Source organism: Bombina bombina, chromosome 1 (assembly GCF_027579735.1).
Source record: "Bombina bombina isolate aBomBom1 chromosome 1, aBomBom1.pri, whole genome shotgun sequence".
NCBI lineage: Eukaryota > Metazoa > Chordata > Amphibia > Anura > Bombinatoridae > Bombina > Bombina bombina.
In genome coordinates, this window is record NC_069499.1 from 449,351,205 (window position 1) to 449,376,547 (window position 25,343).

At 39.0% G+C, this 25,343-nt stretch overlaps 1 protein-coding gene across 2 annotated transcripts in view; it reads left to right on the forward strand.

The window, feature by feature from the left end:
- DCAF17 (DDB1 and CUL4 associated factor 17) overlaps nucleotides 1-25,343 on the forward strand; it is a 250,177-nt gene that overhangs the window by 46,187 nt on the left and 178,647 nt on the right. For both annotated transcript variants that reach the window (XM_053698428.1, XM_053698427.1), the window contains exon 5: nucleotides 11,087-11,223. In XM_053698428.1, coding sequence (XP_053554403.1) covers nucleotides 11,087-11,223 — 137 coding nt within the window. The remainder of the gene's footprint in view (nucleotides 1-11,086; nucleotides 11,224-25,343) is intronic.

A 25,343-nucleotide genomic window follows, 5' to 3' on the forward strand; every position in this document is an offset into this window, starting at 1 on the left:
CCCATCCATCTGGCCCATCAAGACTCACTCTCATTTCATCAGTCCATAAAACCTTAGAAAAATCAGTCTTGAGATGTTTCTTGGCCCAGTCTTGACGTTTCAGCTTGTGTGTCTTGTTCAGTGGTGGTCGTCTTTCAGCCTTTCTTACCTTGGTCATGTCTCTGAGTATTGCACACCTTGTGCTTTTGGGCACTCCAGTGATGTTGCAGCTCTGAAATATGGCCAAACTGGTGGCAAGTGGCATCTTGGCAGCTGCACGCTTGACTTTTCTCAGTTCATGGGCAGTTATTTTGCGCCTTGGTTTTTCCACACGCTTCTTGCGACCCTGTTGACTATTTTTTTTTTTTTTTTTTTTTATAATTTTTATTGAGGTAAAATTTGGCATACATATATGGCATTAAAACACTTCAAAAAATACCATCAGAAGAAATACAATACAAAGCTGAGTATGCAATACATAAAATGTAAATACAAATGTCGCTAATAAGTTCCACTAATAATATAACTGGAATAAGGAAGAAATAGAGAGTATTCGTAGTGTTATGTAATCATATTTGTCAGTCATGCCAACAATAAAGTAAGCTTCCCCTTTTGTTTATTTAAGGGGCCACTCTTGGACCCCCAATCAAATAGGTTGTTTTATGACACAGGGAGGCTGCCTGTATTAGAAAGACCACTCATGGATCTTGTTCTATTTACCTCAGGTTTTAAATTTTTTATAGGTTTAACAAGGTCTTATACTGAAAACTTCTTTCATAGAGCCATATAAACATTTTCTACAATCAGGGTTTAGTTGAATAAATAATTATTGGGATGAATGTTGGGAGACTACACATCAGTGAAGTGAGCTTGCCATGAGAAACCCATAATTTTCAAAAGGTTACCCTGCTAAGGCGTATATCATTTTTATAGGTTTAACAAGGTCTTATGCTGAAAGCTTCTTTCATAGAACCATATAAAAATTTTCGACAATCAGGGTTTGGTTGAATAAATAATTGTTGGGATGAATGATGAGGAAACTACACATCAGTAAAGTAAACTTGCCATAAGAAACCCATAATTTTCAAAAGGTTACCCTGCCAAGGCTTATAGCCAACCAGCCATTTATTTATTGTGTAGGGGAGGCCCATAGAAGGATCTTATTGGAATTGAATTCTATCTTAAAGCTTAATATAAGGGATTGTAAACCATGGCACACTATGAGGTCTGATGATGCTAATAGGTGGGCCAACTTAATTTATCTTCAGAGGCATGAAAGCTAATTCTAACCAAATCTATTATGACTAAATGAAGACATTCAACTAAATGTTGGGGACCTCTAAACAAGATAGAGATTTGGCCACCGCACAATGTAGTCAGATTACTTTACTTTTTGATTGGGCCACATCCTATAAAGCAACTAATAATTATATAGAGAGCCCAAGACATGAACATTAAGTAGTCATTAATGGGTACAGGCATCATTCTAAATACTAGGATATATAAACTGAGTTTGGTCAATCTTGGTGCCTGTAACTGGCAATCAGTAAAGTGTTAAAATTTGGAAAACATAAATATGCAGATATAATACACTATAATAGGGAATGGTGGTAACATGGAGCTGCCCAAATATAGATAGCAAGAAAAAACAGCAAACAAGACGCCAGGGTAAGAGCCCAAACGTCTCTTCTTTCTTCAGTAGTCCTGATTCAGTCTAGGGTTATTGAAAAACACTGACCACAAAGTTATGTTAGAGAGGCCTCAATTGCTGTTAAGATATAGTACATGGATACGGTATATAGAGAGATTTTCCCCAATATGAAGGGTCCCAGATATCAATGTCAGCAAACCAGAAAGTTAATATCTGGAAAGTACAACAGAAATCAGCCTATTCCAGCTCTCACCTTTCGCCCATCTATAGCAATAGATAAACAAACAGAACCTCTCAGAGATGGACTGCAGAGGCTCCCTTTCAGTGGCCTTTTCGCCGCCTGAAGCTGGACACTGGATGGTTCTGTAATGAAGAAGCCATTGGGCTGTATGGACACAGGTCTCGGTGCGGCCATCCGCCATTGTGGAGCGTTATCAAGGGGTCCGGCGGAGGTATAATTAGAACTAGGCGCCCAGATTTCTGCTGCCAGCATGTGAGTGGAGCTGCTCAAAGCTGGGCATTCAGTGTTCTCAGGCATCGGGCACATTTGGCGCTCGGTAGTATGCGCGGCAGTTGCGGCCATGTTCTCTTGACAGCGCGGCTCCAGCTCTTCCAAACCATCTGTGGCGCCTGTTGGGGGTCCTTTGAGAGATGAGGGTAAATCATTAGATTCGGGCTGTTCCAAAGCTCCGACCTTACCCCACGTGGTAACTTTATTAAGCGATGCTTCATATGCCTGGAAATAGCCCTCTAGCAGGTAGTGGATATCTTCCATAATTCCCTAAGCGGTATCCATAGTAAATTCTGGCAAGGGTATGGGTAGTTAGTATAGGTGTAGAGACCCAGGTAGTCTGCTTGAAATTAGAGCACTAGGAGTGCCACGTAACGACAGGGCCCAGGGCGCACTACCGGGGGGTATAATGCAGGCCGAGATTGTAAAACGGCTCCAGGCGCTGATGCAGCAGCATTTCTTGAAGCACAAGGTAGGATAGATGCAGCGTCTATTATACAAGCTGGCTCCAACAAAATATTTAGTAGATCAATTGGCTGTAAGGAAAATTTCTGCATTTATCACAAGAAAGCTGTAGCAGCACACAACTATGCGACCAGCCCTGTTGACTATTTTGAATGAAACGCTTGATTGTTCGATGATCACGCTTCAGAAGCTTTGCAATTTTAAGAGTGCTGCATCCCTCTGCAAGATATCTCACTATTTTTGACTTTTCTGAGCCTGTCAAGTCCTTCTTTTGACCCATTTTGCCAAAGGAAAGGAAGTTGCCTAATAATTATGCACACCTGATATAGGGTGTTGATGTCATTAGACCACACCCCTTCTCATTACAGAGATGCACATCACCTAATATGCTTAATTGGTAGTAGGCTTTCGAGCCTATACAGCTTGGAGTAAGACAACATGCATAAAGAGGATGATCTGGTAAAAATACTCATTTGCCTAATAATTCTGCACTCCCTGTATATATATATATATATATATATATATATATATATATATATATATATATATTCTATATCAGTCACATATAGCAAAGTACAGGTAATAAAACATCAAATGAATTGTATCTAGCATCACAGGCATACATAGCCTTGCTTGAACAAACGGCAGGATACAATACAGATGAAATAATCCTCTTATAAATCCAATTTATAATAACCTGTGATCACAGAGTAAATGTATACAGTTTGGAACAAGACAGAGAAACATATACATATACATGAGCAAGCAAGCAAATATAAAGTTCATGCAATGCTAACAAAAGTTCATTCACCTGCTCCCTATGATGAATGTAGAAATAGGAGGGGTCAGCCTCCAAAAATCACCTGATTGGCCAGGCCGTGCTGTTAGCAAGACAAAGCAATCTTCATACTGAATACAATGTATCCGTTTGAATCAAAAGATATACTTTTAAGCAAATGATTGCAACTTTTAGGCGTGTGTGGGATACAAATCTGATCTTACCATAGATGTACCAAGCAGGCCATTCTGCTACACCATGTGTTCACACAGATAATAAACAACGCCTTACACTGGATACTTTGTTTGCAAATGCAGAAATCTTCGTAATGGATATTATATACCAGTTCTTACCAAGAGATGTACCTTAGGCAGCAAATTGCATAGTGAGCATATACAAAGTATACAGGTGATCTTACCACAGATGTACCAAACTTTATATAGCAAGCTATCAGTTCCACTCCACTTTATATTCACACAGGTAGTGAGCCACGCCTCACACTTAGTACTTTGTATGCTTTCTTACCAAGATGTACCAATAACGTGCTATATAAATATATACATATAAGTTTGTTTTGGAGAAAGGGCAATGAAATATGTTTGTATTAATCTGGTTGATTGACCTGCCCCTTTAAGAAAATAAGAAATAGCACATATTGGCTGGCCAATTGGATACCAGCAGGTGCTTTATAAGGAGGAGGTCCTATGATTGAAAGGTATGCCCTGATGAGCCCCTGAAACATGTTACTGTGGGGGTGAAACGTGCGTTGGCACTTGTGTGTGTTTTATCATGGAGAAGAGTCAACTATACTTCATGATATTCTATGTGTGAACTACTCTCATTTTTTACTACCTGTTATCATTGGTTTGTAACAGTGTGAGCAACTCTGCATTAAGTTGACAAAGCTGATACACTGCTGTGCTCCAAATGGTACATCTGTGGTAAGATTGCACAGTTTGTGATTTGCAGGTCTAGAGGTGTTATCCTACTGATTGGATGCACCTGTGGAGAGACCAGATGCACTGAGCTCAGCGTGGTGAATGCTGTAACTTTCCTTCTGTATGGCAATTTTGGAACAGAATGGACTGCATGACATAGGATGAATGGTACATCTATGGTAAGACCTATGCTATACCCTATGCATGCACGAAAATACAATCTTTGATGTGGATTATTGCTTTTATAGCACGTTATTGGTACATCTTGGTAAGAAAGCATACAAAGTGCTAAGTGTGAGGCGTGGCTCACTACATGTGTGAATATAAAGTGGAGTGGAACTGATAGCTTGCTATATAAAGTTTGGTACATCTGTGGTAAGATAACCTGTATACTTTGTATATGCTCACTATGCAATTTGCTGCCTAAGGTACATCTCTTGGTAAGAACGGGTATATAATATCCATTACGAAGATTTCTGCATTTGCAAACAAAATATCCAGTGTGAGGCGTTGTTTATTATCTGTGTTAACACATGGTGTAGCAGAATGGCCTGCTTGGCACATCTATGGTAAGATCAGATATGTATTCCACACACGCCTAAAAGTTGCAATCATTTGCTTAAAAGTATATCTTTTGATTCAAACGGATACATTGTATTCAGTATGAAGATTGCTTTGTCTTGCTAACAGCACGATAAATCAGGTGATTTTTGGAGGCTGACCCCTCCCATTTCTACATTCATCATAGGGAGGAGGTGAATGAACTTTTGTTAGCATTGCATGAACTTTATATTTGCTTGCTTGCTCATGTATATGTATATGTTTCTCTGTCTTGTTCCAAACTGTATACATTTACCTGTTTTGGATTTTATAGCTATCCGATACAGGAAATGGTACTAAATGTGTGATTTAATGATACAGGCCTGTATTATATTGATATGAGATGTAGTTCTGGTTTTAATTTGTATATAGTGGTGTGGTTGCATGTTTCTGCTCTATTTTTGAGATGGCAGGGCATGTTTGGGCAAACTTCTTTTGTAAATGCTATATTAGTTTAATAAATTGTTGAATTCACCTCATATGTGTGACGTTTTTATTCCCTTTCTTTTTTAGAGGATTATTGCATTCTCTAATATTTTTCTCTCTCCTTTTTAGTAAGATATAAAACCTATATCTTACCCCATCTTTTCTTGTTTTCCTCCGTTTTTTCTTTTCATAGGACAGGGCTCATCTTTTTGTTCCTCAATGTCCATCATCTGTGTAGCTCACAATGTTATAGAACTTAACTCTCTTATGAAGCAACGTTTATGCCACAGGTATCTACATCACTTACAAAAATTGTGTTTTTACAGGAGACCCATTGGGTGGCAGGGGCTCGACTCCCATTTGCGATCTGTCCTATACCGGGTACTGAAATTTGCTTCTTTTTCTCATGATATTCCAACAGTTATTTCAGCCAACGTTACACCACTCCTGCATACAGCCATGGAGAGCACCTCAGGTTGGGAGACCCCTGTATTTTCTGGTGGGCTAGGATATCAGCCTTTAATTTGAACCTCTTATCCAAACTCACTTAGTTATTCAGATGCCTACCAAACCCTGTCCTACCTGACCATTTCCAAAAGGTGTGTAATACACTCATCTAGAGATGAAAACACCCCAAAATAGCCATAAAAATACTACAACAACCAGTTGCGGCGGTAGGAGCAGCAGTTCCAAATTTGGCAGCGTACCACAAAACATCACATCTAGCTTGCATATTAGCTTAGGGAGTAATAGACTCTAAAAGCAAATAGATGGAGTTGGAGCAAGCCTCCATGATCAAGGGCATTTCTCTGTATGAATTACTGTGATTTCCAAAACATGCTTGCAGTCCGCATTTAACTTTAAACTATATCACCAGTTTCTAATCTGAAATGAAGGGAATTTGCAAAATCTCAAGTGTATCTCCCCATCTTTACCCTGTACATTCTCTTAAAGGATTGCTATTTGCATTACAGTATTCCCACCCTGACATGTGGAAGGGGTGTGGAGTGGAAACAGTGAGATACCTTTTCATAAATAATATACTATATATGACATCCCAGTTCCGCCACATTTTTTAGCACCTAGACAGTTAACTGACTAGGAGACCAATCCCACAAATGCTTACCACCTCCTAGATGCATCCACCCACTACTTTAGTCAAAACACTATATAATTGACTCTGGGAGGCTTTATTTAATTTCCTTGTGGCCCACCGATTTGTCTCAACTAAAAAAGCAATCCATTACACCACATTGTTTAAACTATACTTAAAGGGACATTGTACACTAGCTTTGTCTTTGCATAAATGTTTTGTAGATGATCCATTTATATAGCCCACCTGGGAATGTGTTTTTATTAACAATGTATAGTTTTGATTATTTTTTTAATAACATTGTGCTGCTTTTCCGACTCCAAACCAAGCCCCAAAGTATCAGATGCAGACCGAAGTCTACAAATTAGTGCTGCTTCTGTCTGTGTAATCTGTCTTTTTATGTGCAATGAAAGGGGAGTGTCTGGGAGCTCCTAAGTACGTTTTTAAAAGGTTTCATACTGGATTTTTAGATCAGTATCTCTGCATACGCTTCTTTATAGTAGTGTCCATTACATGCAGTTATATGACAATTGGTGTACATTGTCTCTTTAAAGGTCTTGACTTAATGGCACTCTCACTGATGTTGGAGGGGTTATGGCAGGGTGGACTCACTTGTGCATATTTGGTGGGAATGTTCCAAAATCCAAAACCTTTGGGCAGAGCCATTCTTATGCTGCTCGAAAATGGGTATTCTACACGATTGCCCCCATGCTGGTTTATTTAATCTTTTCTCTGAAAGATTGTCCCAACACCACCTTAATATCTGCATAGTCATTGGAACCAAACCTGTTGCCCCAAGTGGTCTCAGGTCCTTCGATTTTTTAAAATATGTGGAAGCAATGTATTGCAGCATTTTCACTGCTAATAATAATATTGATCTTCATTGTCTGACTTGTTAACTCTGGAGGGGGCTGTTTGGTAGAATTATTTATTTATTTTTTCTCCATATATTCCTTTTTATTCTGCTATGTAAATCTATTAACCTTTTGTGGAATCCAAAGATAACTCCACATTTTAATTTTCAAACTTCGATAATACAAGTCTCACTAGACAGTTTTGACTTTATTATTGATATGCACATTTTGCTCTTTGTACTTTGATTAATCCACATTTGAAACATTTGGTTCATTTACATATTGCTGTCACAGAAAACTTATAGCAACAATACGCACATACTAAGATAGTGGCACTCAATATAAAAATGCAGAGCTTTACAAACTGGGTTATGGTTCCAAAAACTGGATTATGATAACTACAGGTACAAGGGGAAAACAATAGCATGGTGAGTAATAATAATTCTAGTGTACTTGTACTCATCAGTTTAACGTTCCTTTCAAAGAACCAGACATTCAGTGTGCAGCTTTGCAGTTGTTCTATTTTGTTATTGCTAAACTTTTCATCTCATCTTTAATTAAAACAGGAACTGATGAATCCTTGGAACTATGGCGCCTAAATTATGCTTCTCTTTTCAATGCAAATGTTTTTTATTAAATTTTGCATATACAATCTTGACAACAATCACATATTACTGAACAGAGTATGATCACAGGACAAGTACTTTCATAAGATAAACAAAGAACAAATGCAAACATTAGTGAAACTTGACTGGTAGCGCCAAATGAAGAAAATTTAGTAGTATAACTGAAAACTTATTACACAGTGTGGCTTTTGTGAAAAAGATGGCACTATACCACTTATTAGAGATGATATCCCAGGAACTGCCCTAATCATCTAGAGTTGAGGTTCTGGAGGAGAATGTTATATTGAAATGACCAAGGTTTCTTCATAAATCTCCTGTCATGCCATTGTTTCTCCTACATTGTGAGCAGGTGAAGTTCCCTTTTCAGGGAATCCCCACAATATGAGGAAAATACATAGGGGCTGATTTCTCAAATGTCTGGTGGACATAATCCACTGTAGCAATCGATAAATGCCGACAGCATACACTGTCGGCATTTATCATTGCACAAGCAGATTTGCAGCCAATCGGCCGCTAGCAGGGAGTGTCAATCAACCCGATCGTATGAGATCGGGCGGATTGATGTCCGCAGCTTCTGAGGCAGCGAACGAGCTAAGGAGCAGCAGTCTTAAGACCGCTGCTTCTTAACTTCTGTTTCCGGCGAGCCTGAAGGTTCGCACAGAAACAGGAGTATGTGGCCCCATTCGGGCCGTGATAAATCGGCCCCATAGTCTGATGTATGCAAAATAGAGGGAAGGCATAAGATTGTGTTAAGAGGCCAATAAAGTAGGATTGAGGTAGGTTTTGTTTGCAGAGGTCTCCCACCTCACCATAACCATATTTTTTGGTTATTCTACATATGTCTATTTATATGTAGAATCAATATTCTGCCTGACTCTTAAGTTTCTTATATATTTGTCAGACTCTTTATAAAGTCATCCATTTTTTAGAAAAAAATAAAAAGGCACTGATGATTGTATTACCTATATGTATATACTGATGTATTTTCAGGAAATAGAGGGTGTATTTATAGCATACACAGGTTTTGGAGAACCAGAGTCCATGTACACTCTGGTAATACCTCTACAGATTTACTGTAACATTACATTATTTTTCCTACATGTGATTAATTGTCAAACAGTGTTTGCCTCTTTCTTATCTTGTCATAGCTGAGTGCTGACCTACCTTCTATTGTATTCATATATATACAGTATTTTTTTTTTTGTATTGCAAATATATTACATTCTTTGTGACATTAGAGATTTATCAGCTTCTAATTTAGGAGCTATAAAGATAATTTGAAAAGCAAAACGTAGATGCCTTTCTAAGTAGCAAGTGCCTGGGTATGTGATTAAATATCACAATCTGATTTTGTAGAGATTTGTTATAAGAACAGGAAAAACAAAGAACACAGAATGTGTAATATAGTGCATGAATCACAGGAGACACCAACCTAACAATAGAAACAAGATTCAAGAGTGTGGAGCAAGCTGGATATTCTCAGCAGACCAGCTCACTGTCCTGTGGGAGATAGCTTCAAATATCAGCAATGCATTTAGTGGGTAATTGTAGCATCCCAATAAAAGGTGCAGGAATCATAAAATGTATTTAAAGCAAAATGGCACAGGGGCAAGCGGTTCTCTAGTAGTTACCATCCCAGAGGCAGAACTTTACTTTCTGCGATGAGATTTTTTTTAGTGAAAATTTTTCTGCAGGTCATTTTTAAATAAAATTCAATTTTAAATTAGACAGTTACACTAAGGCACCAGTTCAATTCCAATGTGTTGGTTAAAGGGACAGTTTACTCAAAAAATTTCTCCCCTTTAATTTGTTCCCAATGATCCACTTTACCTGCTGGAGTGTATTAAATTGTTTACAAGTAGCTCCTTTACCCTCATATTGGCATTTGAAATAGTTGATTTAACATGTGGTATCCCCACCTATTCTGAAAGTTTGTGGCCGCAGGTCCAAGCTATAGATAAGCTTTGTAAACACAGCCAGCAGAAGAAATTACACTCCCAGTGGGCTATAGCAGAGATAAGGTAATAAAATGTTAATTTTCCATTGTTTTCTCCAAGTACTGGTGATTGTTTTATGGACAGATATAAGATAAAGAAGCAAGTATATGTACACAATGTGATACAGTAATGAGATCCGATTATGCCTACAAGCTCAACCCATTTTATTAGGTTGTGGCTTCAAAACACAAAATCAGAGCTTTAATATACAGAAATAAACCTTAAAAAGCTAATTTTCATACATTTTTTACTCTGCAGTTGGTAAAAAAAGCAATTGTAAACACATTAAGGGGAAAACTATTTTACAGTATACTGTCCCTTTAACTGAAGAATAAAGCCATTTTGAATGATTTATATATAGTGCAGTAGTTAAAAATTGCATTGCAAATTAGCTGCATACAAAAAAAGACATTTTAAAATGTCTCTTTAATAATTTTGTTTCCTTTTCTCTTGGTCTAACATAGAAATGTAGTAATAAAAAGATGCAGTGCTCTTTCATTTAGAATAAACAGACTGGGAAATATCTGAGAGCCAATCAACAAGCAATGCGCTGCTGCTTTGCAGCGCTACTGCATATTTGACTGCTCACTTCAAACAGCACTTTGCCCTGTATGCACTGTGTTAAGGAAAATTGACACAGTGCAGCCAGAGCACATCTCTGTTTGAAGAGAACTGTCTAATGTGGAGCAGCACTACAAAGTTAAAGCGCTCACAGTTCCTGCATGTGTCCCGTTCTTTCTGCAGACATGCTGCATTTTCTGTGATGACATCTCACATCACTGTATGTTCTGCCTTGGGGGTTACCATCATACGCATTATTGCGCCTAGAAATCCTTGCGAGTCTTCTCTCATTTATTGCTCAATTTTCGCTTTCTAAGTTATTTGTTTTCTTAATGCTGGTCTTTATGATTGGTCTATGTCATGGATGAAGAGCTGTCTATAGTATGATTGGAGAACATTTGGGGAATTTATGTAGCTTTTTTAATTTTGGATATTTTTGTTTTTTCTTCTGATTTTATTTCTCTGCTAGTGCACTCCCTATATTCTACTTAGTGTGGTTTATTTCATGATGTTTAACAAGTTTGAAAATGTTGTTTGTTTGTTTATATTTGTTATCGGTATAATCATTTTTTTTATGCTTTAAAAGTATTTATTATTTGTTATTCAGGGCGAATCACTACCTCAGAAATCTGACTACACACCCTCCTTAATAGCTGTCACTGGTCACAACTGGCTATTGCGTCTTTCTGCGCATACTGGAGAAACACTTGAAAAGGTTTATCTGGGTTCATATAGGAAATTCAGGTAAAATAAACTTGTGTCTTTGCTTTTTAAAATAAATATTTTACAGGAACAAGCAGGAAAATTAATACGTGCAGGGGTGTGAAAATGTTGCAATAGTTTACCAGTCGGGGAAAAAGGGTACTAGTCCACTCAGCAAAAGTAAGTAGTCTAGTCAATTGTAAATATAGGGGAAATAAGATACGTTTCTTCCTCGGCCACTGTATTATCTTAGGCCTAGATTTAGAGTTGGGCGGTAGCCGTCAAAACCAGCGTTAGAGGCTCCTAACGCTGGTTTTTACCGCCCGCTGGTATTTGGAGTCAGTCAGGAAAGGGTCTAACGCTCACTTTGCAGCCGCGACTTTTCCATACCGCAGATCCCCCTACGCCATTTGCGTATCCTATCTTTTCAATGGGATCTTTCTAACGCCGGTATTTAGAGTCGTGGCTGAAGTGAGCGTTAGAAATCTTAATGACAAAACTCCAGCCGCAGAAAAAAAGTCAGTAGTTAAGAGCTTTCTGGGCTAACGCCGGTTTATAAAGCTCTTAACTACTGTACTCTAAAGTACACTAACACCCATAAACTACCTATGTACCCCTAAACCGAGGTCCCCCCACATCGCTGCCACTCTATTAAAAATTTTTAACCCCTAATCTGCCGCTCCGTACACCGCCGCCAGCTACGTTATCCCTATGTACCCCTAATCTGCTGTCCCTAACATCGCCGACCACTATGTTATATTTATTAACCCCTAATCTGCCGCCCCCACTATCGCTGACCCCTGCATATTATTATTAACTCCTAATCTGCCGCTCCGTACACCTCCGCCAGCTACGTTATCCCTATGTACCCCTAATATGCTGCCCCTAACATCGCCGACCACTATGTTATATTTATTAACCCCTAATCTGCCCCCCACAACGTCGCCTCCACCTACCTACAATAATTAACTCCTAATCTGCCGACTGGATCTCACTGCTACTATAATAAATGTATTAACCCCAAAAGCTAAGTCTAACTCTAACCCTAACACCCCCCTAACTTAAATATAATTTAAATCTAACAAAATAAATTAACTCTTATTAAATAAATTATTCCTATTTAAAGCTAAATACTTACCTGTAAAATAAACCCTAATATAGCTACAATATAAATTATAATTATATTGTAGCTATTTTAGGATTAATATTTATTTTACAGGCAACTTTGTAATTATATTAACCAGGTACAATAGCTATTAAATAGTTAATAACTATTTAATAGTTACCTAGTTAAAATAATTACAAAATTACCTGTAAAATAAATCCTAACCTAAGTTACAATTAAACCTAACACTACACTATCAATAAATTAATTAAATACAATACCTACAATTATCTACAATTAAACCTAACACTACACTATCAATAAATTAATTAAATACAATACCTACAAATAAATACAATGAAATAAACTAACTAAAGTACAAAAAATAAAAAAGAACTAAGTTACAAAAAATAAAAAAATATTTACAAACATTAGAAAAATAAATTTAAACTAATTACACCTACTCTAAGCCCCCTAATAAAATAACAAAGCCCCCCAAAATAAAAAAATGCCCTACCCTATTCTAAATTTACCTTACCAGCCCTGAAAAGGGCCCTTTGCGGGGCATGCCCCAAAGAATTCAGCTCTTTTGCCTGTAAAAAAAAACATGCAATACCCCCCCCCAACATTACAACCCACCACCCACATACCCCTAATCTAACCCAAACCCCCCTTAAATAAACCTAACACTAAGCCCCTGAAGATCTCCCTACCTTGTCTTCACCACGCCGGGTTCACCGATCGATCCAGAAGAGCTCCTCCGATGTCTTGATCCAAGCCCAAGCGGGGGGCTGAAGATGTCCATGATCCGACTGAAGTCTTCATCCAAGCGGGAGCTGAAGAGGTCCATGATCCGGCTGAAGTCTTCTATCAAGCGCCATCTTCAATCTTCTTTCTTCCGGATCCCTGTTCATCCCGCCGACGCGGAACATCCATCTTCACCGACGACTTCCCGACGAATGACGGTTCCTTTAAGGGACGTCATCCAAGATGGCGTCCCTCAAATTCCGATTGGCTGATAGGATTCTATCAGCCAATTGGAATTAAGGTAGGAAAATTCTGATTGGCTGATGGAATCAGCCAATCAGAATCAAGTTCAATCCGATTGGCTGATCCGATCAGCCAATCAGATTGAGCTCGCATTCTATTGGCTGTTCCGATCAATAAGCGTAAGGTTAGGGGTGTTTAGACTCGGGGTACATGTTAGGGTGTTAGGTGCAGACTTAGGAAGTGTTTCCCCATAGGAAACAATGTAGCTGCGTTAGGAGCTGAACGCTGCTTTTTTGCAGGTGTTAGGTTTTTTTTCAGCTCAAACAGCCCCATTGTTTCCTATGGGGAAATCGTGCACAAGCACGTTTTTGAAGCTGGCCGCGTCCGTAAGCAACGCTGGTATCTAGAGTTGCAGTGGCGGTAAATGTGCTCTACGCTCCCTTTTTGGAGCCTAACGCAGCCCTTCTGTGAACTCTAAATACCAGCGGTATTTAAAAGGTGCGGGAGAAAAAAAGCACGCGTAGCTAACGCACCCCTTTGGCCGCAGAACTCTAAATCTAGCCGTTAGTCTCAGAGTATTTAAAGATTTCTGTCCCTGAATATGTGTATAGTGACCTCCAGTCCAGCATCATTCAGTTTGGCAGCATTGTGCTTTAAACTTTAAGAAGAATTTAGTCAATACTAAAACTATATCTTCAAGTGTTTTTAGCCTCTTTAAAGGAACATACAATGAAAAACTGAGATGTGTATGGGTGCATTTCAGTTTTCATTAGAACACAAGAAGAGGCCCAGTGTCCCTAACCTTTTATGATAAAAGAGGATGTTTAGCACCATATTTATTAAGATTTAGACTGTATGCAGACTTTATTGAAATGTCACCTATGTGTCTTGCATCTGAGCTTATTTACATAGAGCACAATATAGTACAAGAATCTCCCTTTTTTATTATTATTATTATTATTATTATTATCAGGTATTTGTAGAGCGCCAACAGATTCTGCAGCGCTTTAAACATAGACGGTTTACAAGATAACATTTAAAGGGATCAAATGGGTAAAGGGTATTATATGAGGATGTGCGCTGTCTGGCACATTGTCATAAACCATATCCATTTAAAAATCACTGTTAAAACATTTATTTCAATCGGCCGTCTGTAGCTCAGTGCATGGAGACAATCGGACTAATGGTAGCGGCAATGGACATAGTCCCTTTTGCACGGATACACCTCAGACCACTGCAACTATGCATGCTCAAACAGTGGAATGGGGATTATGCAGATTTGTCTCCTCAAATACAGTTGGACCAGGGGACCAGAGATTCTCTTCTCTGGTGGTTGTCTCAGGATCACCTGTCTCAGGGAATGTGTTTCCGCAGACCAGAGTGGATCATCGTAACGACCAACGCCAGTCTGTTGGGCTGGGGTGCTGTCTGGGACTCCCTGAAAGCTCAGGGCTTATGGTCTCGGGAAGAAGCTCTTCTCCCGATAAACATTCTGGAACTGAGGGCGATATTCAACGCTCTTCAGGCATGGCCTCAGCTAGCTGCGGCCAAATTCATCATATTTCAGTCGGACAACATTACGACTGTAGCTTACATCAACCATCAAGGGGGAACAAGGAGTCCCCTAGCAATGATGGAAGTAACCAAAATAATCAGGTGGGCGGAGGATCACTCTTGCCATCTCTCAGCAATTCACATCCCAGGAGTAGACAACTGGGAAGCGGATTTTCTAAGTCGTCAGACTTTTCATCCGGGGGAGTGGGAACTCCACCCGGAGGTATTTGCCCAGCTGACTCAGCTATGGGGCACTCCAGAATTGGATCTGATGGCGTCCCGTCAGAATGCTAAACTTCCTCTTTACGGGTCCAGGTCCCGGGATCCCCAGGCAGTGTTGATAGATGCTCTAGCAGCGCCTTGTTCCTTCAATCTGGCCTATGTGTTTCCACCGTTTCCTCTATTTCCTCGTCTGGTTGCCAGAATCAAGCAGGAGAGGGCGTTTGTGATTCTAATAGCGCCTGCGTGGCCACGCAGGACTTGGTATGCAGACCTAGTGGACATGTCATCCGTTCCACCATGGACTCTGCCAATGAGGCAGGACCTTCTACTTCAAGGTCCTTTCAAACATCCAAATCTAATTTCTCTGCGTCTGACTGCTTGGAGATTGAACGCCTAATTCTATCTAAGCGTGGTTTCTCTGAGTCGGTTATCGATACCCTGATTCAGGCTAGAAAGCCTGTCACCAGGAAAATCTACCATAAGATTTGGCGAAAATATCTTTGTTGGTGCGAATCCAAGAGTTACTCATGGAGTAAGATTAGGATTCCTAGGATATTGTGCTTTCTCCAAGAAGGATTGGAGAAAGGATTATCAGCTAGTTCCTTAAAAGGACAGATATCTGCTTTGTCTATTCTTTTACACAAACGTCTGGCAGAGGTACCAGACGTTCAAGCGTTTAGTCAGGCTTTAGTCAGAATCAAGCCTGTTTATAGGCCTGTGGCTCCACCATGGAGTCTGAATTTAGTTCTTTCAGTTCTGCAAGGGGTTCCGTTTGAACCTTTATATTCCATAGATATTAAACTTTTATCTTGGAAAGTTTTGTTCTTGGTAGCTATCTCTTCTGCTCGAAGAGTTTGAGTTATCTGCTTTGCAGTGTGACTCACCTTACTTGGTGTTCCACGCAGATAAGGTAGTTTTGCGTACCAAACCCGGTTTTCTTCCTAAGGTTGTGTCTAATAAGAATATTAATCAGGAAATTGTTGTTCCTTCTCTGTGTCCTAATCCTTCTTCGAAGAAGGAACGTCTGTTACACAATCTTGATGTGGTTCGTGCTTTAAAGTTCTATTTACAAGAAACTAAGGATTTCAGACAAACAACTTCAGTGTTTGTCATCTATTCTGGTAAGAGGAGAGGTCAGAAGGCGACTGCTACCTCTCTTTCCTTTTGGCTGAAAAGCATCATCCGTCTGGCCTATGAGACTGCTGGCCACCAGCCTCCTGAAACAATTACTGCTCATTCTACCAGAGCAGTGGCTTCCACATGGGCTTTTAAAAATGAGGCTTCTGTTGAACAGATTTGTAAGGCAGCGACTTGGTCTTCGCTGCATACTTTTTCCAAATTTTCCAAATTCCATACTTTTGCTTCTTCGGAGGCTATTTTTGGGAGAAAGGTTTTACAAGCAGTGGTGCCTTCCGTTTAAGGTACCTGTCTTGTTCCCTCCCTTCATCCGTGTCCTAAAGCTTTGGTATTGGTATCCCACAAGTAAAGGATGAATCCGTGGACTGGATACACCTTACAAGAGAAAACAGAATTTATGCTTACCTGATAAATTACTTTCTTTTGTGGTGTATCCAGTCCACGGCCCGCCCTGGCTATTAAGTCAGGTAGATTTTTTTGTTTAAACTACAGTCACCACTCCACCCTATGGTTTCTCCTTTTTCTTCCTAACCTCCGGTCGAATGACTGGGGGGTGGAGCTAGAGGGGGAGCTATATGGAAAGCTCTGCTGTGTGCTCTCTTTGCCACTTCCTGTTAGGAAGGAGAATATCCCACAAATAAAGGATGAATCCGTGGACTGGATACACCACAAGAGAAAGTAATTTATCAGGTAAGCATAAATTCTGTTTTTGTATTTCATACGTAGAAAGTGAAATACTTTATTTTAATATATTATATTATAGATGTGTTCCGTAATGCATATATTCAAGCGTTAACACTATACTTCAGGTCTCCAGAATCTTTACATTTTCCAGCAATATATTGTGTTGCGCCCACACTTAAAGGTGCATAATAGTCAACTACTATTGACCCTAGACTACTGTGGGCCAGATTACGAGTGGAGCATTTGAATCCATATTACAAGTGGCATGCTGTTTAAAGTGAAAGTAAACTCCAGAATTTTTATAGTTTAAAAAGATAGATAATCCCTTTATTACCCATTCCCCAGTTTTACACAACAAACATGGTTAAATTAATATACTTTTTACCTCTGTGATTAACTTGTATCTAAGCCTCTGCAGACTGCCCCCTTATTTCTGTTGTTTTGACAGACTTGCATTTTAGCCAACCAGTTCGGACTCTTATGTAATAACTCCACGGGAGTATGCACAATGTTATATATATATATATATATATATATATATATATGACACACATGAACTAGCGCTGTCTAGCTGTAAAAAAAACTGTCAAAATGCAATGAGACAAGAGGTGGCCTTCAAGGGTTTAGAAATTAGCATCTGAGCCTACCAAGGTTTAGCTTTCAACAAAAAATACTAAGAGAACAAAGCAAATTTCATAATAAAAGTAAAGTGTAAAGTTGTGTAAAATTGCATCCCCTATCTGAATCATGAAAGTTTAACTTTAACTAGACTGTCCCTTTAAAGAACCACAAATTTCTTTCATGTAATTAGCAAGAGTCCATGAGCTAGTGACGTATGGGATATACATTCCTACCAGGAGGGGCAAAGTTTCCCAAACCTCAAAATGCCTATAAATACACCCCTCACCACACCCACAATTCAGTTTTACAAACTTTGCCTCCCATGGAGGTGGTGAAGTAAGTTTGTGCTAGATTCTACGTTGATATGCGCTTCGCAACAGGCTGAAGCCCGGTTTTCCTCTCAGAGTGCAGTGAATGTCAGAGGGATGTGAAGAGAGTATTGCCTATTTGAATGCCATGGTCTTCCTCTAGGGGATCTATTTCATAGGTTCTCTGTTATCGGTCGTAAAGATTTCTTCTCCTACCTCCCTTTTCAGATCGACGATATACTCTTATATACCATTACCTCTACTGATTCTCGTTTCAGTACTGGTTTGGCTATCTACTATATGTAGATGAGTGTCTTAGGGTAAGTAAGTCTTATTTCTATTTATGACACTCAAAGCTATGGTTGGGCACTTTATATGTAAAGTTCTAAATATATGTGTTTAAACTTATATTTGCCATGATTCAGGATAATCAGTATTCCTTCATTCAGACTGTCGGTTTCATTTTTTTGGGAAAATGCATATAAATTTTATTTTTCTTACCGTAAAATTTTCAATTGACTTTTTTAAAAAAAATTGCGGGCTGTTAGGCTCGTGGGTGCAGAAAATGCTTCTATTTATTGCGTCATTCTTGGCGCGAGACTTTTTGGCGCAAAAATTTAGTCATTTCCGGCGTCATAGTTGGTGCCGGACGTTTTCACCTAATTGCGTCATTTTTGACGTATGTGTATTGTGGACGGTTTTTTTTCAGTCTCACTTTTCACTTGTTTCATTTTGCATTTTTTCCCATTCCTGAAACTGCCATTTAAGGAATTTGATAATTTTGCTTTATATGTTGTTTTTCTTTTACATATTGCAAGATGTCACTACCTGACCCTGGATCAGAATCTACTTCTGGAAAAGCGCTGCCTGATGTCGGTTCTACCAAAGCTAAGTGCATTTGTTGTAAACTTTTGGTAACTGTTCCTCCGGCTGTAGTTTGTGTTAGTTGTCATGATAAGCTATCCAATGCTGATAATATTTCCATTAGTAATAATCCATTACCTGTTGTTGTTCCTTCAACATCTAATGTTTAGGATGTTCCTGTTAATGTTAAAGAATTTGTTTCTAATTGTATTCGGAAGGCTCTGTCTGTTATTCCTCCTTCTAGTAAACGTAAGAGGTCTTTTAAAACCTCACATATTTCAGATGAATTTTTAAATGACCGCCATCATTCTGACTTATCTTTTTCTGATGAGGATCTATCTGGTTCAGAAGATTCTACCTCAGATATTGACACTGATAAATCTTCATATTTGTTTAAGATGGAGTTTATTCGTTCTTTACTTAAAGAAGTGTTGATTGCATTAGATATGGAGGGGTCTAGTCCTCTTGATATTAAAACTACTAAGCGTTTAAATTCAGTTTTTAAACCTCATGTAGTTATTCCAGAAGTTTTTCCAGTTCCTGATGCTATTTCAGAAGTAATTTCTAGGGAATGGAATAGTCTGGGTACTTCATTTACTCCTTCTCCAAGGTTTAAGAAATTGTACCCTTTGCCATCTGATAAATTAGAGTTGATGGGGCTATCTCTACTCTTGCTAAACGTACTACTATTCCTACGGCAGATAGTACTTCGTTTAAGGATCCTTTAGATAGGAAGCTTGAATCCTTTCTAAGGAAGGCTTATTTATGTTCAGGTAATCTTCTTAGACCTGCTATTTCTTTGGCTGATGTTGCTGCAGCTTCAACTTTCTGGTTGGAGGTTTTAGCGCAACAAGTGTCAGACCATAATGCTTATAGCATTGTTAAACTCCTTCAACATGCTAATAACTTTATTTGTGATGCCATTTTCAATATCATTAGAATTGATGTCAGGTATATGTCTTTAGCTATTTTAGCCAGAAGAGCTTTATGGCTTAAGTCTTGGAATGCAGATATGACTTCTAAGTCAACTTTGCTTTCTCTTTCTTTCCAAGGTAATAAATTATTTGGTTCTCAGTTAGACTCAATAATTTCAACTGTTACTGGGGGGAAGGGAGCCTTTTTACCTCAGGATTAAAAATCTAAAGGTAAAAATAGGGCTGCTAATCGTTTTCGTTGCTTTCGTCAGAATAAGGAACAAAAGTCTGACCCTTCCTCTAAAGGAACAGTTTCCGTTTGAAAATCTTCTCCAGTCTGGAATAAATCCAAGCCTTTTAGAAAGTCAAAACCAGCTCCCAAATCCGCATGAAAGTGCGGCCCTCATTCCAGCACAGCTGGTAGGGGGCAGGTTTGATTTTTCAAAGATGTTTGGATCAATTCGATTCAAAGTCTTTGGATTCAGAACATTGTTTCACAAGGGTACAGAATAGGTTTCAAGGTAAGACCGCCTGTGAGAAGATTCTTTCTTTCACGCATTCCAGTAAACCCAGTAAAGGCTCAAGCGTTTCTAAAATGTGTTTCAGATCTGGAGTCAGCTGGGGTAATTGTGCCAGTTCCAGTTCTGGAACAGGGCCTGGGGTTTTATTCAAATCTGTTAATTGTTCCAAAGAAAGAGAATTCTTTCAGACCAGTTCTGGATCTAAAAATATTGAATCGTTATGTAAGGATACCAACAATCAAGATGGTAACTATAAGGACTATTCTGCCTTTTGTTCAGCAAGGGCATTATATGTCCACAATAGACTTACAGGATGCATATCTTCATATTCCAATTCATCCGGACCATTATCAGTTCCTGAGATTCTCTTTTCTAGACAAGCTCTTCCTTTTGGCCTAGCAACAGCTCCAAGGATCTTTTCGAAGGTTCTCGGTGCCCTTCTTTCTGTAATAAGGGAGCAGGGTATATTTCCTTATTTGGACGATATCTTGGTACTTGCTCAGTCTTTACATTCTGCAGAATCTCACACGAATCAACTTGTGTTGTTTCTTTAAAGACATGGTTGGAGGATCAATTTACCAAAGAGTTCCTTGATTCCTCAGACAAGGGTAACCTTTTTTGGGTTTCCAAATAGATTCAGTGTCCATGACTTTGTCTCTAACAGAAAAGAGACGTCTGAAATTGGTTTCAGCTTGTCGAAACCTTCAGTCTCAATCTTTCCCTTCGGTACCTTTGTGCATGGAAATTTTAGGTCTCATGACTGCTGCATCGGACGCAATCCCTTTTGCTCGTTTTCACATGAGATCTCTTCAGCTTTGTATGCTGAACCAATGGTGCAGGGATTATACAAAGATATCACAATTAATATCCTTAAATCCCAATGTTCGATCTTCTCTGACTTGGTGGTTAGATCACCATCGTTTAGTTCAAGGGGCCTCTTTTGTTCGTCCAACCTGGACTGTGATCTCAACAGATGCCAGTCTTTCAGGTTGGGGAGCTGTATGGGGATCTCTGACAGTGCAGGGGGTTTGGGAATCTCAGGAGGCGAGATTACCAATCAACATTTTGGAACTCCGTGCGATTTTCAGAGCTCTTCAGTTCTGGCCTCTTCTGAAGAGAGCATCGTTTATTTGTTTTCAGACAGACAATGTCACAACCGTGGCATATGTCAATCATCAAGGGGGGACTCAGTCCTCAGGCTATGAAAGAAGTATCTCGGATACTTGTATGGGCGGAATCCAGCTCCTGTCTAATTTCTGCGGTTCACATCCCAGGTATAGACAATTGGGAAGCGGATTATCTCAGTCGCCAGACGTTACATCCGGGTGAATGGTCTCTTCACCCAGAGGTATTTCTTCAGATTGTTCAAATCTGGGGGCTTCCAGAAATAGATCTGATGGCCTCTCATCTAAACAAGAAACTTCCCAGGTATCTGTCCAGATCCATGGATTCTCAGGCGGAAGCAGTGGACGCGTTGTCACTTCCTTGGAATTATCAACCTGCTTATATCTTTCCGCCTCTAGTTCTTCTTCCAAGAGTGATTTCCAAAATCCTAATGGAGCGTTTGTTTGTACTGCTGGTGGCTCCAGCATGGCCACACATGTTTTGGTATGCGTATCTCGTTCGGATGGCAAGTTGCCAACCTTGGACACTTCCGTTAAGGCCAGTCCTTCTGTCTCAAGGCCCATTTTTCCATCAGGATCTCAAATCATTAAATTTGAAGGTATGGAGATTGAACGCTTAATACTTAGTCATAGAGGTTTCTCTGACTCAGTGATTAATACTATGTTACAGGCTTGTAAATCTGTGTCTAGAAAGATCTATTACCGAGTCTGGAAGACTTACATTTCTTGGTGTTCTTCACATAAATTTTCTTGGCATTCTTTTAGAATTCCTAGAATTTTACAATTCCTTCAAGATGGTTTGGATAAGGTTTTGTCTGCAAGTTCCTTGAAAGGACAAATCTCTGCTCTTTCGGTTCTTTTTCACAGAAAGATTGCTAGTCATCCTGATATTCATTGTTTTATACAGGCCTTGGTTCGTATCAAGCCTGTCATTAAGTCAATCTCTCCTCCTTTGAGTCTCAATTTGGTTCTGAGGGCTTTACAGGCTCCTCCGTTTGAACCTATGCATTCTCTGGATATTAAATTACTTTCCTGGAAAGTTTTGTTCCTTTTGGCCATCTCTTCTGCTAGAAGAGTTTGAGTTATCTGCTCTTTCTTGTGAATCTCCTTTTCTGATTTTTCATCAGGATAAGGCGGTGTTGCGGACTTCATTTAATTTTTTACCTAAGGTTGTTAATTCTAACAACATTAGTAGAGAAATTGTTGTCCCTTCATTGTGTCCTAATCCTAAGAATTCTCTGGAGAGATCTTTACATTCTTTGGATGTAGTAAGAGCTTTGAAATAGTATGTTGAAGCTACTAAAGATTTCAGAAAGACTTCTAGTTTATTTGTTATCTTTTCTGGTTCTAGGAAAGGTCAGAAGGCTTCTGCCATTTCTTTGGCGTCTTTGTTAAAGTCTTTGATTCATCATGCTTATGTAGAGTCGGGTAAATCCCCGCCTCATAGGATTACGGCTCATTCTACTAGGTCAGTTTCTACTTCCTGGGCTTTTAGGAATGAAGCTTCTGTTGATCAGATTTGTAAAGCAGCAACTTGGTCTTCTTTGCATACTTTTACTAAATTCTACCATTTTGATGTTTTCTATTCTTCTGAAGCCGTTTTTGGTAGAAAAGTACTTCAGGCAGCTGTTTCAGTTTGATTCTTCTGCTTATAATTCAGTTTTTTTCATTATAAGATGAAAACTTTTTGATTCGGGTTGTGGATTATTTTTTTTTAGCGGAATTGGCTGTCTTTATTTTATCCCTCCCTCTCTAGTGACTCTTGCGTGGAAGTTCCACATCTTGGGTATCTGCTATCCCATACGTCACTAGCTCATGGACTCTTGCTAATTACATGAAAGAAAACATAATTTATGTAAGAACTTACCTGATAAATTAATTTCTTTCATATTAGCAAGAGTCCATGAGGCCCACCCTTTTTGTGGTGGTTATGATTGTTTTGTATAAAGCACAATTATTCCAATTCCTTATTTTTGATGCTTTCGCTCCTTTCTTATCACCCCACTTCTTGGCTATTCGTTAAACTGAATTGTGGGTGTGGTGAGGGATGTATTTATAGGCATTTTGAGGTTTGGGAAACTTTGCCCCTCCTGGTAGGAATGTATATCCCATACGTCACTAGCTCATGGACTCTTGCTAATATGAAAGAAATGAATTTATCAGGTAAGTTCTTACATAAATTATGTTTTCTTTGCGCAAACTTGCGGTAATTTACGCTCCCTATACTTTCTATAGGCGGCATTGAGGAGCAATGTCAGCTAGTATTACAAGCTGAAAGTAAATGCGATCGCTCAAACACAATTGCATTTAATGCTCAAACTTTTTACGCAATCTGAAAGGTCACGTAAAGAGTTTGGCCGGAGGAAACAGCTGCACTAAACTACTCTATTAACCACTAAATCGCCACCCAACCACATCGCAAACTACACCACTACTCTATTAACCCCTAAACCACCACAACCCCCATTAAAAACTTCCCCTTCTATACTAATAACCTTTAAACCGCTGCACCTCCACATCACAAAATACCTCTCTCCACTATTCACTCCTAAACTGCCACATCGCAAACTGCCCCACTACACTAATAACCCCTAAACCGCTGCAATCCCCCACTGCAAAGTACCCCAAAAAAAATAAAGTAACCTTACCAGAAAAAATAACTAACTATCACATGAAAAAAGCTACCATTACAGAAAATAAAAAACCTACCATTACAGAAAAAAATAATTACCAGAAAAAAAACAGTTATAAAACAGCCTATTCTAAAACTAAAATCCCACTTGAAAAAAAAACCACCCCAAAATAAAAACCTATACTATCACTAAACTTTAGCAATAACCCTTTAAAGTGCTTTTTTGTAGGGCATTACTCTAAAGTAATTTAGATCTTTTAAAACAAAAAAAAAACGCTACTCCATTCTTCAAGTAACCCCCTACCCCCAAAGGTAAAAAAGCCTACTGTAAAAATTGCCCCGAAAAGGGAATTTGGCTCTTTTGCTGCCCAAAAAAACAAAACAAAACAAAACCCAATTCTAAAAAAAAGACAAACACCCAAAAAAAATCATATCTCTAAACCCCAAATATGTTACTCACCAAAGTTGAATCCGGCTCCTACAGCAGCGCGGTGGTGGTCTTGTATCTTCATCCCTGCAGTGGTCTTCTGTCTTCATATCTTCCTCCACCAACGTCCTCTTCATGCGGTCACCCGCCACACACTGAATTTTGAATTTGAGGTACCCCTATATATATATATATATATAGGGGTACCCTTGTATTCCTATTGGCAGATTTTCCAATTCAAATCAGCCAATAGAGTGAAAGCTTTTTCTATTGACTGATTTGAATTTGAAAATCAGCCGGTAGGAATGAAAGGCTACACCTATATAAAGGGGGTAACTCACATTCAAAATTCAGTGTGCGGCAGGTGACAGCATGAAGATGATGTTGGCGACAGACGATCCGAAGATAAACATATGGTTGAAGATAGAAGACCATCGCAAGGATGAAGATAAAAGACCGCAGCAGGGATGAAGATAGAAGACTGCCACCGGTTGAAGATGGAGCGCTACCGCTATATAGGAGCTGGATTCAACTTTGAGTACCATCTTTGGGGTTTAGTGATAGGATTTTTTTGGTGGATTTTTTTTCTTACTTTTTGGCCAGCAATGCCCTTTTCAGGGCAATTTTTACAGTAATTATTTTTTTTAGATAGCCTTTTTTATGGAGGGGGGAGTACTTGTACAATGTTGTAGTGTTTTTCTTATTGTTGTTTTTTTGTTTGAAAAAGAACAAAGTCACTTTAGGGCAGTACCAAACAAAAAGCCCTTTTAAGGGCTGTTGCTATAGTTTAGTGTTAGTTGTTTTTTTTTTAAGTGTGGCTTTAGTTTTAGAATAGTTATAACTGTTTTTTTATTTCTGGTAAGTTAGTTTTTTTCTGTAAAGGTAGTTTTTTTTCTGTAATGGTAGCTATTTTTTTCATGTGATGTTATTTTATTTTTTTGGTGTTAGGTTATGGGGGTTAGCTGGTTAGGGGGTCTATGTGGCGGGTTAGGGGTTAATAGTGTAGTGGGGACCTTGCAGTGGACTATTTGGTGGGTTAGGGGTTAATGGTGTAGTGGG